Source organism: Colletes latitarsis, chromosome 11 (assembly GCF_051014445.1).
Source record: "Colletes latitarsis isolate SP2378_abdomen chromosome 11, iyColLati1, whole genome shotgun sequence".
NCBI classification, from domain to species: Eukaryota; Metazoa; Arthropoda; class Insecta; order Hymenoptera; family Colletidae; genus Colletes; species Colletes latitarsis.
The window spans coordinates 22,380,341-22,398,454 of record NC_135144.1 but is presented as its reverse complement, the minus strand read 5'-3'; the positions used below and the strand labels follow the sequence as shown (position 1 = coordinate 22,398,454).

General features: G+C 38.3%; 1 protein-coding gene across 1 annotated transcript in view; it reads left to right on the top strand.

The window, feature by feature from the left end:
* The first annotated feature begins 58 nt into the window (after positions 1-58).
* Positions 59-18,114, top strand: part of Nfat (nuclear factor of activated T cells 3) — a 68,460-nt gene continuing 50,404 nt past the window's right edge. Inside the window, exon 1 of the mRNA XM_076778411.1 lies at positions 59-269. Coding sequence (XP_076634526.1) covers positions 197-269 — 73 coding nt within the window. The 5' untranslated portion in view covers positions 59-196. The remainder of the gene's footprint in view (positions 270-18,114) is intronic.

The window sequence follows — 18,114 nt, the reverse complement described above, 5'->3', positions numbered from 1 at the left end:
AGAAGGTTATAGGTACGTCACCGAGGTCCACGTGACGTCAAAGACTATCGAATGGACGAAAGCCAAAGGCTAAACGAAACGACGAGACTGGCTTTATAGCCGACTAGGTAGAGGGCAAATGGCTGCCGTGCGGGTGAATAATAATGCGTAGCCAGTGTAAGACGAGTGATAAAAATCGTGATAAAGTGCGTGTACCATGTTACTAAAGGGCCGATTATCGGAGAAGAAGAACCGGAGGTATCATGGGAAAAACACCAAAGCCACGGCCGGTAAGTGCATAGATTGGTACGCCAGGAAATTTGCGAAATGGTTCGCCTGCCAGTCGACGAGATAGCCCTGCTGCGTTCTCGGTCCCTCTAAACGTTTTCCATGGTATCAACACAACATGGCCGAATGTGTTGCGACTAATTAGGTTTAAGTCGATACTTCTAGTGAATAATCGTAACCTTAGTCGCAGTTTCCAAGTTTATTTAAGTCGAATGACGTTTCGTTTTTACATCTGAATTTCTTAAAAAACTTTCTAAACGATATCGAAACAGGACGATGTCAACATTAATACATTTGGGAGTAAAACCATTCGTCGTATATTGTTTAATCAAAGAATGCGTGATTGGAGTGATGTCAGATATCAAGGTTATGCACAAAACTGTGCATATTCGGTAACAATGTTCTTATAGTTCATTTACGAGAGATAGTAATATTTTACGATAATTCATTGCATTATGCGTTCACGCTATTAAAGTACAATCTGTGGTTCGATGTGTCATTGCGAAGAATTGAAATGTACTACAAACATTTAGTGAGGTTATGCTGTTTTCAATATGGACGGCCCACGAGCTTGTGTGTATAGATGCATTTCGTTCTTTTGCGTTAGTAAACATGATTCATGATCGCTTCCGATATTTATCAGTACTTTCCCTATTACTCGGTCTTGCACAAATTAACTAATGGTATGCGATAAAGAGTGTTCTTATTTAAACTTAAGTCGAGTCGGAGTGTGAGCTAATACAGATCGTTCATCGAATGTGTACGCGATTATCAATGAATCTGAACTTCGTCCTTTCGTTTGACAGGCGCTGTTGTTGACGATGAAATACCATCGCTATCACTTAACCGTGATTATTTTCTATTCTCTTGGATAAAACACCATTTCTTCGTGCAACGATATCGCATTAGAGCTCGTCAGGCGCTAGATTTTACATACTACATACATATGTATTAACTGCGTAGCTTCTACCGCGTTAAATCACTTTCAATTCAAATCGATTTTTTTTACTCAGAATAATGTTAATTCTGTATTTTTATTTTCCAGCCACAGAATAAACATGTAGCTTAATAGTCATATACTGTAAAGAACTTCTGACTAACATAATCGTTAATTAGGCGAATTTATTAGAAAAACTGCCATTAACTTACAACCATAAAAGTGCATATTCAATTAAGCTTGTTAAAGCAAGTAGAAACAAACGAATAGAAAATAAAATCATTAGCAACAGAAAGAAATTTCACTGGAAGAGCATTTCATTATTCGGGTGGTTAGAGAAAACTAAAGCAAGTAATATTAGAATATATTTGTTTCAAGATTTTTATCAAAAACCTGTTTCAAATGAAATAGTACGAGTGCTTAAAAGTAACTTGTGTAATGGTTACGTTATAAAAGGAAACCACACATAACCGCAGTTAACAGAAAGAAAGAATAGAATTTGCTAAAGAATTTAGTTTTAGATCTGTAGAATCTTTACATTATTAATTAGCAAACCACACTTTATTTAAAAAACCATCATTTGATAAATATACATATCAGATACTTTGTATTTCCAACAATATAGCACAAATCAAAGGTAATACAAATCTGTTTGCTATACAATTGCTGAAATACGCGTTTCCAATACTAATACTACCGTTTCTGATCGCTTTAATCCTATGCAACATTATTACGTATACGTTTAAAAGGTAGCTTTCACTTTTGGTAAAAATACAATTTATGTCGGCGAAGGTATTCTAGTCGATAGGTAGTCGGTTTCTAGCATCTAATCGTCGCTGTTTCCGACGATAATTTTACACCGATAAAATTTATAGATCTTTGGAGACTTGTTAGCCATAGCCACGAAACTATTTCAACGGGACGAGTTTGTTCGTTCGTGTTCGCACGTCACACGGAAGGTGCGTGTTAGTGAAACCGTGAAAATGCATTCTTAGCGTGCTACGATAAGAATAGAGCAAGGAAGATAGACTAAGATAACAAATAGAGGAGAGGTACGTCGTATGTACGTGCACGTACGTAATCGGTTCGTTTGTGTGTGCGTGCATTTATCTATTGGTGTGTGAGGTGTGTTCGCGCGAGCATCCTGACACAATGTCGAATAGAAACGTGCATGCACGACTAGTCTCACACAAAGAGATTATTGTATGAGTATACACACGTTGCTATGGCGATAAAGACGCGGATCGATGTTTTTAACCGGTCGTAAGTAGATGACGTCGATATGTATATTTAAAAAATTTCTACGTAGCAGAACATGGACAAGTTTAGGTAAATCAAACATGATATAGATAAGCAGATGATCACTGATATGGCTCGTGTCACGTGTTCCGATAGATTGAATTTTAAGATTATTATTTATAATGATTACTTCGAGTAACGATGGTGAGTTTACAGTTATGCGTATTTGTTGAACAATAACTTCATTCGATAAGTACATGGTTATGAGTTGGGTCAGAATTTAATGCAGAAAGCTATTTGGCTGACGCTTAAAAATTAGTACTCTTTAAAAGGGGTTGCAAGATATCATTAGGTGGACAATTACAAAAATATCGTTAGCAAAATTAATAAAATCTATGGTGGCTACTTTTATCTCATTTTTGTTACGTTATTCGATTCCTTTCGTCTGTTTCTAAAAATCAACTTATTTACGACCTACGTTAAATTCGTACAACGTTAAACAAATTCTAACCTAACCTAACCTAACCCAGACCTAAACAAATTCTAACGAGTCGTTCGGATAACTCTTTCGACGGACTGTAATTCCGTTGAAATCGAGGCTTAATTTGGGTATTTAGATGCCGCTGCACACGTATGTAAATTATCTTCGCGAAATGTTGCCAAGGACCAAACGACTCATTTCGCGTCTCTCTGTGGTTTTGATACTGGTGGTCGAAGAATTTCACGAAGAAATAACGATCGGTGAATCTAACGACGGGTGTTAAGCGACTCAAGGCCTTTGTAATGTAGTCTCAATCACCGTCAATCTACAGTGATCTTTACAATTTATGGCGGAGCCACCTTCTCGCGCGACACAGCCTTTCTCGCTCTCGATTTGATAAAACGACTTCTTTCGTACGTTCTTGCGATTCGTCGGGCGGACAGTCACGTTTCGTGGCTCGTTCGCGCGGATCGATCCGCCGGGAACAAAATTCCATTAAAACATCGAACTAAAACGTTTAATTGCTCGATATTGCTTCGCTCCGTATTTCGCTACTTTAATTGTGGAACAAAAATTCACCAGAATGCACTGGATATAGAACGTTTAGGTCTTCCAATGAATTTAATTGAATTAGATGCAAAAACATTCTCGGATTATTCGATTTGAATGTTATAAAAATTATTATACGAGTAAAAAAAAAAAAGAAATAGCTATTACGTTTATATATGACTTCCAATTGAAAGTTTTATTCGAGGGAACGTTAGTCGGAAGTCGTCTCTGTCGTTTTTCAACAGTTCACTGTATTTCGCTCGGGCTACAATTTCTGCCTGACTACAGAGGGACGACTGGCGCCGCGGCGCCTGACACCGTCTCTTTAAATCCTATCGCTCGCGCCGTGGTTTATTGCAGGGGTTACGCTGCACAGAGACTCGTTCGATTAATGAATTAATTATAGTATATGCGACACAAGTTTTTGTACGTTTTATTACCGCGAAGAATATGCAGAAATTGTGCAAATTCGAATTCGAATCGAACGGTTAAAAATCGTTTTGTCAGTAATCTCAATTTATTAAAAATCCGATTTTTTTTTTAAATAACACTCAACATTGTTACATTACGTAACCAGTGTTATCATCGGTATGTTATCAGTGTCAGTACTGCTACACCGTCGTCCTTGATATACCTCTTGCAATTCTTCAATCATATCATCAGTACGAATTACAGCACAATAACGGTTTTATCTATTAAATAGTGATTTCGATCAATTTGATTTACTTTCTTTAAATTCATTCGAATCGTGCGTGGTCCAAAAAACTACGTTTTAATTAATGCCCTTTAAGTTTCATCAAGATGCGACGCCTACATTTTGATCCAAATAAGCGGTCATATTGTCGGCGTTGAACGCATGTTTCGACGTACATCCATCTGCCGCTTACGCAACGCGAATTTTTGTCAGATTGTAGCGCGTTGAACCGATTATCAACGACGCTGAAACACTCTAGTGCTTTCTGTGTCGCGCGGAATGTTCGCGAACGTACTAGAACGCGCAGACACGATCTCGATGACCGGTTCTCCGATGCAAATGCATCACGAAATAAATCGCGAATGCGCATGAAATCATCGCGAGTGCCACGAGGGGTAGATTTGCGTCACGCGTGCGTGCGTTCCTGATTTTCAAAGCGGAATGGTTTTTGCGTTCGTTTACGTACGAACTCGTCGCATTTCCTTCCAGAAATCGCGTCCAATTGTACGCAAACGACGCGCGACAATGGTAACCTCATCGTACATTAATGGATCGTTGGACAATTGTATATATTTGACAAAGAAATTAACATTGTCATTTTTGCTAGTTCAGTTCCTAATTCTTCGTCCTTTTGACGTTGATGGCGCTGCCAATCAATCGCATGCAAACGTCGCCGTCCCGTAAAAGGAGAGTTAAGGCTGGGGCCACACGAGTGTCGACGCGATGTGCGTTTTTTTATATTTTTTCTTGTCTTACGATTGAAAACAACCAAAAGACAGATATAGGAACGCCGGTCTTGTCTGTCTCTTGGTTGTTTTCAATCGCAAGACAAGGAAGAACATAGAAACGCACGTCATTTCGACGCTCGCGTGACCCTAACCTAAGTTCGCGCTTGTTTTTCGACGACGCGCAGGAAAATTCGATAATAACTATCCGGAGTCCGTACCTTCGCGCAATACGACGCAGTATCCCCTACAAACGCGAAGAATCCGGAGTTTGAGGAAAACCAGTTTACGTTGGCGTCGTTCGCGAACAACCAACTCACCCTTCGTGTCCTTCTTTCGTATTCGTACAGCGCGTTTTGATCGACCTTGCCCGCTACCTGTTCAGAATTCACGCTCCGAACGAAGAAAACAATTACGAAGGATCATAACCTCATCGATCGGAGCGTCCTTTCTGCACGATCCCCCTTCAGAAATTAGTCGTCGTCAAAAAAATTGGCCATCATGTTTTCGTGCGAAAATTGCGACGAAAACGACGCAACGGAACGACCTGTGACGAAATTATCGAGAGGATCAAGGAAAGCAGTTATTATAAAACGTACGAGGAAGAATATGTTTCTGGAAATAATATCCTTGGACATTCTGATGTATTCGATGCTTAAGAGTATGGTCTTAATATTATTTTTTATAATACTCTTTATTCGACAGGTATAACATATATTTAACACGAACAAAATAATGTTTACAGTTTCTGATTTTTAATATATCTTAAACACACAAAATTGCATTTCTATCTTAAGTTTTGTTCAATTTTATTCGCTCTCTAGCCACGTGCACCAACCGCTTTCTTTCTCCACACGCCATTTGTTCTACCTGCCCTCTATCGTCACTCATCCAAACTACCCATCCAACTCAGTCTGCATCTCTTGTAAGTACAATTACATTCCACTGGAGAGAAATTAATTTAATTGAAATAAATATGAGAGATCAATTGTTGACGTAATACCTGTTTTGTTGCATTCATACAATATGGTTTTTCGATTCTTATTATCGGGAAACCTCTTTAGTACAAAACTATGCAAGAAAATAAGAATTATACAGAGAAAACATTGTCGCTCGTAAAATTTAGCAAATTAATGTACAATGCAAGGATAATTTTAGGCTTCTTAAGTTCTTGTATTACAAAGAACATCGTTGATTGAAATTCTTTAAAAAATTCACGAGACAGCTTTTGGGAAGTCGTAACAGATGTTCTGGCGCATCTGATGCAAATTAGGAAATACCCGGTACCCGATAAGACTTTTTACGGGTCGAGTGTAACTCCTACGAGCGATAACGCGTTACGTGCGATGCACATTTGTGTGCAGCATAACGGTTTGATTCACCAGCTTGATTCATAATACGTCACGCAAGCTGTTACACAAGATCCGCGACGCGTCGTGTCATCGCGAGATGTTTTCGTGCGAGGGACCGAAGCTCGAGAGGATCGCCTGTTGAACGAAGTGTGTTCGCCTCGCCTCAATTAGGCCAGTTACTCTCGTTGAAACGGTCACGTTTTCTGAGTACTCGACGAAAGGGAATGCCTTTCGTTGGTCGGCGGTACGCGGTCCCATCGGCGCCCCTTTGATGCTAATTAACCGATAGTTGCGCTCGATAAATTCGAATTGTATCGTTGAAATTAATCTTCGATAACTGACGTCGAGGTATATCGTTTTTTAATTAAATATCGTTGCGACGATAACATCGTTGTCACGAATCCGAATTTCGTAGATAGTTCACGAACAAAAATAGGAGGCCAGTTTTTTTTAATATCGTTTTTCGTTTCGAACCAAAGTTAATTTCGAAGAAGAGAACGGCTCGTGTCTGGGTACGAGGAGGCTAATTTGAATACTGATTATTTGGGCTTTTCCGGGCCACGAGCCAGACGTTTGTTTTGGCAAATACGTACAATTTGTTTTGGAAGTTCGACAATACAAAATACAAACCGAAAGGATCCCTTCCTGCTATGAGTCGCGACGTTGCTAATTTTTTATTCATTCTTCCGTCTATGATTAATCAACGCGCAATACCTTTGAACCTATCGTTATCTTTTCCAGATTTTACAATTAATATTAGCGAGATATCCCAATATTTGAAGTTAGTACGGTCGTAAAAGCACTCGAGACCTAGAAATTTTAATCTATATTTATCTACTATTTGTCTAGTTTTTCTTCGGTTATCGTTCCAACTTTTAAAGATGGCGGGTTATTGGATATTGTGTACTAAACTATCGAGTACTCATTAATATCATTAGTTCGCTAGTGAAAGATCTTGAAAGGCACTAGACGACAGATTATGGCTGTCGGCGATTCAGTGGCAGACCTGCTACTGTAATGCTAGGACAGATTTTTCGCCGTCGATCTGCCACTTATCAACGCATGATCTGCTGTCATCGTGCAGTAATTATGCCGTGCCACTATACCCTGAAATTACATAACAAAGAGTCCGGTACTCTGAGTTTGCACGTTTCTTACGAGCAATTCGTGTCACGTTTATGATAATATCTTGACGTGTCTCGATACGAGCACTCGTAAAACGCTCAGAAATGTCAACGATCTAATTGATCCTTCTAAAATCATCGTTGTTCTTATTACGCCTCCGCAGTTGCTTGAGAAAATCAATGTTTATATTTCCGGAAGACACTCGAGGAATACGCCGTCCTTTATGCAGACTTTTTATAGATCTAAACCGTATCATCTACATATCTCATATGGAATTATGATAATAAAAATATGCAATTTTATATAACGCTCGCGAGCACATTTCAGAATTCCAAATCTATTGTAAAAAAATTCATACAAAGAAGTAGTTTTCTAAAATCTTTCGTCGCTTTAACTATACAGGGTGTTCGGCCACCCCTGGGAAAAATTTTAATGGGGGATTCTAGAGGCCAAATAAGGACGAAAATCAAGAATACCAATTTGTTGATGGAGGCTTCGTTAAAAAGTTATTAACAATTAAATTAAAAAATTTCAAATCGTTCTGAAAAAATTATTTTTGGTTGCAGGGATCAATTATAAGCATTTTTGGTGAATAGACATATCTCTGAAATCCTGCGCATTTTCGAGAAAAAAATTCGAGAAGGTGTGAAATTTCACGACGAAAAAAAAAAATTTCAAATCGTTCTGGAAAAATTATTTTTGGTTGCGGGGGTCAATTACAATCATTTTTGGTGAATAGACGTACCCCCGAATTCCTACCCACTTTCTAGAAAAAAATTCGAGAAGGTGTGAAACTTTAAATGTTAATAACTTTTTAACGAAATCTCCATCAACAAATTAGTATTCTTGATTTTCATCTTATTTTGGCCTCTAGAATCCTCCATTAAAGTTTTTCGCAGGGGTGGCTGAACACCCTGTATAACAGAGTGTGTCAGAAAATATGGACGATCAAATTGTTTATTTTTAAATCGTTGTTTAGAAAATGTAATCCAGACGTGAGTTTTGTCCATTTCTGGGTAAAAGAAAACGCTAACAGGATACATATTACCGCCATTTTATCCAAGATCGTTCGAACAAAGAGCAACAAATCAATTTTGAACAATTAATAACGAATTTTCGCGCAAGCATTTTCGCAGTATCGTGATTTCAGCCGTCCATTCATTATTACCACTAACATTTCAGATTTTGCAATTGGAACAGTATTAATGCAAAGAAAATTAGGCTGCAACTTATCAGCAGTTTATGACGCACAATGTGATTTACTGACTGAAAGATCTACAACTACGAATCGCGCAGTACACTGTAACTACGGTTCTTCTGTTATCACTATCTCTAGGATGCTATCTTTATAGAGACGTTCGTAATACGTTCGACGCCATAAATTATAATATATTTATCGTTATTAAAATTCAGCTGAAAGGAATCGTTCAGCGATAGAAAACGAGCGCTCGGCTATGGTATACGCGTTTTTGGGCAGATATTTGCATTAGTCATCGACCATCGACCCCTTGTTTGGTAACATTCTGTTAAGGATACCATTTTACGATTGCTTAAATGGAAACTTAAACTTTTAAAACAAACAAAAATGTCGACACTCTGTCTCGTAGTCCGTCGGTAGTCTGTCTACTAATAATTGCTTGGGGCGATAAAGAATTTAAAACATACGTACAGTAGAGCCTCGATCATCAAAAACTAATAGGAAGACACGTGTATTCCAGTAATAGAATTTTCGAATAATAGGACAGCTTTTCCTGATTTACATACGTCAACTATTATGATACCAATTAGTACGTAAGTTTGTGGTACGGCTACTGAATTCTCTTCACACTAGTTAATATTTTATTTAGATTTCTTTAAATAAATTAGCGTCCATTCAAGTACTTTTCAAGGAGTATCGAAGCTTTTTAATAGTAAATATCTCGAAAAATATTGAGTATATAACCCTATAATGGTATACAGGGTGTTCAGCCAAAAATTTTAATAGGGGATTCTAGAGGCCAAAATAAGACGAAAATCAAGAATACCAATTTGTTGATGGAGGCTTCGTTAAAAAGTTATTAACGTTTAAAGTCTCACCCGTAATGAATTTTTTTCTCGAAAATGCGCAGAATTTCGGGGATATGTCTATTCACCAAAAATGATTGTAATTGACCCCCGCAACCGAAAATAATTTTTCCAGGACGATTTGAAATTTTTTAATTTTGTCGAAAAATTTGTCAACCTACTGCAATTTTTTTCTCGAAACTGGTTAGGAATTCGAGGATATGTCTATTCACCAAAAATGATTGTAATTGACCCTCCTAGCTAAAACTAATTTTTTTAGAACGATTTAAAATTTTTTTTTTTCGCCGAAAAATTTCGCCCTGTCGATTTTTCTTAAAAATTCGTTTTCAATTTTTAGTAATTTTGTTTGACGCCGTATAGAAAAGTTGTCTAATACTTTTTTGTAGGTACCCACGGGCTCTACTTCAAAAAAAAAGTTTGAAAAGTGAAATATATTCACTATTGTAGGAATTATAGCTGTTTGAAAATTAGACAGTTTTTATCAGGTTTTTCTCATTTTGCGGGGTTTAGGAACAACTTCTCGAATATTTTTGTAATTTCTACATATTCTCCATTAAAATACGCGTTGTTTGCTTTTTTAAACATCAAAATCGTCCAATCCGTTCAGAAGTTATGACGTTTTAAAGATTCGTATGAAAATTCGGGCAGACATTTCTGGCCAGAAATTAGATTTTCGGTAAGGAATTTTTTTCTCGAAAGTGCGTAGGAATTCGGGGGTATGTGTAATGACCAAAAATGATTGTAATTGACCCCCGCAACCGAAAATAATTTTTTTAGAACAATTAGAAATTTTTTTTTTTCGTCGAAAAATTTCACACATACTCGAACTTTTTCTCGAAAGTGGGTAGGATTTCGGGGATATGTCTATTGACCAAAAATACTTATAATTGACCCCTGCAACCGAAAATAATTTTTTCAGAACGATATGAAATTTTTGAATTTACCAGTGCTAAAAATCTCAATGAAATCGGTGACCGGAAGGTCCTGCACTCTCCTTGTTAGCAAAACGATCGATGATAGAGACCCGTGGAAGAGAAGACAGAAGGAGAGAGTAAGATTAGGTTACCGTAATAATAGTTTACCGTAAAAATAGATCGTGGTAGGAACGGAGGTATAAATACGTACAGTTGTTGGCAACAGTGATACGCGAAGTGAGTGATCGAAAGTCATTGTAATCCTAAAGGAGACGGTACAAAATTACGTCGAATCGCGTAAAAATCGAATCGGTTTTGCATCATGCTTTCAAAGACAACGCGATCCTTGTGCGTTCGCGCTCAAAAATCGCAACCGGATCCCGACCCCTCGCGCGTCTCGTTCTCCAACAAAGGGGCTAGACCACGCTTCGAATGTGGAAAATTTCTCCGAGGGCATTGCTTCGCTAATTGGCGTGATTGTTAGCCGCTTTAATTAATTCGACGGATCGACGGACGGCGCATATGTTGAACTTTGGAACGATTTCTCGCGGAGACCAGTCGACGTCGGTATTTACGGGCTGGAAAAAGGGATACGCGCGAGGAGACGAAGGAAATCGCGGATAACTCGTTATCCTTTTTTTCTCCCCTTCCTCCCGCCACCCCCGTCGTTCGCGCAACCTCATTAACATTATCGTCGTTACTGCCGCGACGCCAAATACCTCGAGACCGCCAAAGAATTCAAATGGAAAATAATGTGTCGCGTACTACGTGCTAAATTTTAGTAAATGTTTCCATTTATTAAGAACCGGATAATTCCAGGAAATCGATACGAAAATTCAAGCATAGAAATAACCAATAAGATGGAACCCTAATATTAATTAATATTAAATTTCGTCTGCCTTCGTTTTCGATCGTTGCTAGGCGATCATCCCCTCCACTCGTCAACGCTACGCAACGAACGAGGTTCTCGTACAATTATCGAGGTTTCACTTCACTCGTTGACAAGTGATCACCTATTTCAATTACACTTTTTCTTCAAACTGTGTTTATTTGTTCCTTGTCAGTATGTATGTAAGACGCAACGAAATTTTGGTTTACGATCTTCAATTTTTAATATCTGTTGGGTTGTTCGGAAAATTCGTTGCAAAAGGGTATCGTTCGAATTCAGTTCGCTCGTGGAAAATAATATTTTGTTCTATATTAATTTTGCGCACCACTTCCTCAAAGAACTTTCGATCCTTTTTTAGCGACAGTCAGTGGTTTTTACTATCTTATATCGAATTTAATAACGCGTAGGATGAATGTTGTAAACGGTTGAAATTCAATAATTTTATTTCCACGTTCAGAGATACATTAATTTTCTGTTATCGTGCATTTACAATTCGTTGCATTGTAGGGTAATTGTATACCATTTATAACAATATCAAGAACTGCAAACTAATATAGCCGTTATCTGTGCATATTTCAGATAAGCTAACGCGTAGATATTGTCTGTGCTTGTTTCAAACAAGCTAATGTGCGTAGGTATTATCGGTGCTTATTCCAAACAAATAGTAAGAATTTCAATACTGTTTATTCTAATCGAAACTACAATTATCTTTGATAGTTAGTAGTGGTTAATATAGTTACCCTGCATCAGCGGTGCACAACCTTTACCATTACTTATTTCAATTTTAAATAACGTTTAAATATCTTTGAGAGAAAGCTGCTTTTGGGAATGCCAGATATTAAATTTTCTCAGACTTTCTACAAAGTTTAGCAGCACTCGTAGCGTTGCCAAATGCGAACACGTGTTATAGCATCGACAAGTGTCGTTCGAATTAATAATTTAATATGCAAAATAGTTAACGCAAGACCGTAGTGTCCGTACGGAAATTAAAGCGTGGTTAAGAACAGTTGGGGACGAGGAACAACGATACAGGAATAGGATTAAAATGTATAGCGTGGGACATTTAATCCGACTCACCTGTCGTTGAAGTTGTTTTAGTTTTTGGAGGGCATCCATATTTCTTTTAATGGACCGATGCATCCTGTCATTTACATTTTAATAAAAGCTTCCAAGACGAATAAAACGACAATTTTCATCTTCGCATTCCAAGTTCTAATTTAACTCTGTGCCATAAATTAGGCTGTAAAGCGGTTTCACGTGGATTCTCCTTTCTTTCGTGTTAAAGCATTATCGTAATTTTGATAGTTCGAAGCAACGACTCTCGTCGTGGTTTTGTCATAGACTAGTACAAGAATATTGCGATAAACGTGACGTGTACACGATGGAATGTTTGTTTATATATCATGTGGTATCGAAGGACGCGCTATTAGACCACAGTATGACAACAAGGGTGTAAGATGCCAACAGCTAAGGAAGGTACGAAAGATTGTATAAGAGAAGCTTATAGACGATAATAAAATGCAATAGCATGCACGTGAAATTGCTTCGGGGCATGTGTCGTCGTTCAAGGCCACCATTTCGAGCACTCAAATTAGAATTCGAAACGTAAAGATGTAAATTCTCGAAACGAAATACTTTTCTTCGTAAGTGCCTTTTAATGACCTCGTTGACCTTGGGTATTCGTCTCACGAGCCTTTAATAGAACGTAAACAAAGGTATATCGTTCCACTAAACAAAAATGAAAATCATCGACTATCTTAAAATCTTAGAATCCTCGTTGTTTCCACTTGGTGGTCACTGGTGACCTGCAACGTTAAAAAACATTGATCGAACAACGACGTAATTGTTTTTATTTGTTAATGTAAACGGTAGTTTCTCGATACGGTGAGAAACAATATAAACCAGAGGGAAGTGCGTACAACAAAAGAAAGAATAAAGAAAATTATATCAGAGACGATGAAAAATATTGTACGTTTGATAGTTGGAAAGGTACCGGTATAAAAATGCTGGTAGATCGATGGAACAAGTACCATCGTGGTAGCAGGAGAGATTACATTGAAAAATAGAAGAATTACAACGCTTATTAAATAAACAATATTTTTGCAGCAGTCGTTCGAGCCTTTACTTTATTGACCTTCGTCTAATGGAGACGCTAGTAAAGCGAGGACACCAGATAATTGACCCTTATTCAAGGTGCGGGCGAACTGGAGTGCTAACAAGTGTTGCATAAAAGTTAAATAGCGAATGTGTGCCTGAAACGACGAGAGCGCAACTCAACGAATTCATCTCACTTTCCATACTTCCATGGCTCGCGGTAATGTATAAATATGTATAAATATTCATAAAGAAGATTCCCCCGGTTGATCCGTCTAATCTAAACGCGATTCGCTCTTAAACGGTCCGAACAGACCCAAGATCTACATAAATTTAGTATCGACTCCATAATCGACTAGCTACGATCAAGTAACACGTGTACAGTATAGAAGTATAGCTTCTTTCGTGATCTAATCTAACCGCGATACAATTAATCTCGAGGTCTACGCAACTTCAGCATCGGCTCCAGTGTCGAGAAGACTATGATTCTGTGTGTAGCTACCAGGAAAGAATCAATTTTTGTAAACCTTACGCTCCTCTCCGTTCGAACGCATGCAGCAACCCCTCTGAAAGATGCCAACTGTAGCTTTTCACGAATTAAAAAAGTTAATCCTTCGAGCGACAGAGGGGAGCAAATTATCTTGATGATCGAAGAAGTCTACATGTATTAACAATTACATTCAAAAATTTCAAATCGTTCTGAAAAAATTATTTTTGGTTGTGGGGGTCAATTACAATCATTTTTGGTGAATAGACATACCCCCGAAATCCTACCCACTTTCGAGAAAAAAATTCGAGTATGTGTGAAATTTTTCGACGAAAAAAAAAAATTTCAAATTGTTCTAAAAAAATTATTTTCGATTACGGGGGTCAATTACGATCATTTTTGGTGAATAGACATACCCCCGAAATCCTACCCACTTTCGAGAAAAAAATTCGAGTATGTGTAAGACTTTAAACGTTAATAACTTTTTAACGAAGCCTCAGTCAACAAATTGGTATTCTTGATTTTCGTCTTATTTTGGCCTCTAGAATCCTCCATTAAAATTTTTCCCAGGGGTGGCCGAACACCCTGTATAGATAACAATCTTCAAACATTCAGTCGAATAAATTTTTTACAAGATTTGTTAGAAATTACGAACGGTCACTTTTGACTAGTTCGGTAGCTCTAGTGTTAATAGAAATTCGTTTCTAATTGATCGTCAGGGTCATTGACGTATCCTTGCCTTATGGTCGAAGTAATCGTCCAGCAGGTGCGATAAGACGGCCGACGAGACGACGCTTACCGTCGACTGTGATAGACCCGGGTCACCGACACTCCTATATGCGACTGACGTCGAAACAACCATTAATCCGTATGAACATAGCGGTCTCAAGGCCATTCCCGGTATCGCATCGAAACCCTACTTGCGAGAAAAACTTCTACCGGCAAGTATAATTTATTCCGTTTACCGTGCAGCCTGTCGCGCGAGAACGTGCATCGATATCTCCTAGCAGAGTAATTCCAAATATAAAATCGAGCATACGATTAGAAAGTACGCAGAAAATACCAATACGCGTACACCTGACGACGCACAGTGTTCGAAAACGGCGACTTAGAAGCGAAAAAGTCAATCATTTTACTTTAGGTGGTCGTTAAGTTTGTAAATCCTCGAGGATCTTCGTTCGAAACATTATTTTGTCCCTAAAAATTGTTTAAATAGGTCAATTTTTGAAAATAATGATATTAGAATGATTTCATTTTGTATTATATGAATCTTGAAGGTACACACTTTATTTTAGAATAAAAACAATTGATCAGAATTTATTAGAATTTTTTAGGCACAGGTAATCGAATGGAACCAATTTTAATCTCATCTCTAAAAATGAACAATTCTCGTAAAAATCGTTTAATTCCAACGTTTTAACTCTTCCCTCGAGATTTGAATTACTCTAATAAAAAAAAAAGAAACCGTGATTAAAATCTGAAAAGGCTGCAGTTTCCCCGTCTCCGGGCCGCTTAGCTCTTTATCTGAAACCCGAGTGTTTGCATCGTCGAGCCTTGGGCGCGCGAAATAAAAATTTCGAAGTAGCGTATTACTTCGAGTATACATTGGCTAAATTATAAAGTTTGCGCCGCAAATATTTGTGTAACGCGAAGGACGCGATAACTTCCTCGTCCAATCAAGGGTCTGTTTCTTCGAGCAAATTATTCAAATTCAGTTTGTTTTTTTTATTTTCTCTCTATTGGACAATCGAAACAACTTAGGGGCCGCAGGAAGCGTCGCGATCATTTTCTTTTCTTTTTTTAGACGCTGTTGACTATTTCTGTTACGAACACGTGCCCCGTTCGAATTCGAACCGTTTCGGCGGCGAGTGTACCGCTCGCGATCCACGTGTGTCAATTAACATTTTACATAACATTGTGTCCGATAGCGACGCGTGTCGTAACAGGTAGAAGGTAATGAGCACGTGGCCCGCGTACTATTACGAAACGCGTTTCAGCGTGTTCCCGTCGCGCGTTTATTCACACAACCGGGGGGATGTTTCGACATTGATCGGTTTTCGGTGGTGTTTTTGGTATTGACGCAACAGGAACTAACACAAAACTATTCGAACGATTTCTCAAGCTGCTGCAATCGTTCCATCGAAGTATTACAGATAAACAGAGGAATCGTTAGTTATACGATCGAAATTCAAGCCTCGAATGTAACCAGTACTTTGAAGCTGGGTTCGAACAAAATTGTTGAAATTGTCGATCAACTTTCGTTATATTTTTTCTACGAGGAAGTGAAAGTTATATTGCTGGTGATAGGAAAACGAGAAAGATAGTAGGAAAGCAGAAAAGGAAAGTCGGTCGAGCGCTTGCGAGAGACAAGAAGCGTAGCCCTCTGGTGGCGAGTACGGGAGACGACGCGTCTCGTTAATGGAATTGGAGATGCAGACGAATAATTTAAGAGAATCTTAAAGAATTGAAAATTCACTTTCCAAGATTTCGTGCGTGATTTCTTCTCGAGTCGTTCGATCGTTTTCGATGAAATAGTACCGCTTTGTCTGCACCACACGGTAGAAGCGTACGACGTTTGCGAACCAGGAACGTCCAATATGCAAGTGCATGACCACCGCTGCGTATTACGCTTCGCTCGTACAATATTTCATAACCGTAATGATTCACGGCCAAGTTTCGCGCGATCCTTGTTCATTCACGAACTGCACGCGTCGAACACCGGGGAGCAAAAATTGTTCAGTGGCGTCACGGACGTTACGTACGGCGCGAGGCTTCCGATTGGTAGAATGAAACTGGTGACGACGCATTTTACTAATTGATAATCACCCATATCGATTTACCAATCGATAGATTTCACGTCTCGCGACAACTTTTTTTACTCGTCGTTTTACAACTTCATTTACGGCTGGCCGTACTTCATATAAGTAAATGCAGTCGTCATTTACATTTCAGAGGTTGCCAGTAGGACGTAGTTTTTTACTTGTTAAACGATCGAAAACAACAAGACGTCGTGGCTCGACGTTTATACAAATTTTCGAATTCCGCGACACGTTGTTTAGGAACTATCGTATTAATTAATTTCAATTGTCTATGAATATTGTTCTTCCGAACAGGACCGTTTCTGAGTCGTCGATCGCCCAGGAAAATATTCTTCCAACCGTTCAAATATGTAGATTGATTTCAGTGTCGAGTAAAATGCAATCTGATTACATTTGCCATAATTGTACAAGGTAATTGTACTTGTAAATGAGTTAAAGGTGAAATGTTCTTGCTTCTTCCTTCGAACGTCAAAGTATGTTTGGTGAGTTGTTAAATTGTATAGTTACCGTGTTACTATAACGAAATCGCTGTAAAGTGACAAACGAAATCAGATTACATTCTTCCTAACATTGATTGATCTGTTTGGCTCGAGTGTGTACAGGATGATTCATCGAACTTTGACAAATTTATGTAAACAGGATGATTCACTTAGTTGGAGCATAAGACCTAAAGCAGAGTAGTGTTCTAATCTATAGTGCTGTATGCGTTCTAGAAGGTTTGAAGAAGCTTTGTCGAAAGAATAGTCGTTTATTTCATATAGAAAATCATTTAAATAACGTTTAAATCTGTTTAAAAAAATACGCTAACCGTAACGTTCACGAAATACGACTAATACCATTCAGATTCCATTGAAAGTTGAGCGAGTCGGTTGTCTTTGGCAGACAATGCGAATCCGCTTCAACGTTCCGTCGTTCCGCGACAATATTCACCGGAGCCAGAATACTTTGTACCGAAAGAAGGTCGTCAGATAATAATCAAGTAATACTAACGGCGATGATACTGTTGCTTTTCTAGCCTCGCACGTGACTTCTGTTCGCAACCGTTAATCCCTATTTGCACCGTCTCGTTTCGCCGATAAGTTATGCAAACGCGGAGCCGTTTCATGGAACGAATGGTAAACTAAACGTGCAATGTTAAGCCGCCAGGACAATTCCTCGCAATCGTCCCAGAAACGCGAAAAAATAACGCGATGAAAACAGGACGTAACAAAAAAAAAAAGAGAACGATCTATCGTTCTTATTTATCAAACGACGCGCGTCCGAATCTTTTATCCCGCCAAATATTTACGTACGTTCACCAATATGGAAGTCAGTTCCTCCTTAAATAATGAAAGCATTTTTAATATTAGCAATCGTGCAGTGTTTATTTTCGCCGTTGCTATCGTTCGAATCAATTTTATGTTATAATTAACTTTCACAGTTACGAAGGAACGTTTCAATAAGAAAAGATACTCTATAAACGCGTAATATTTAATTAA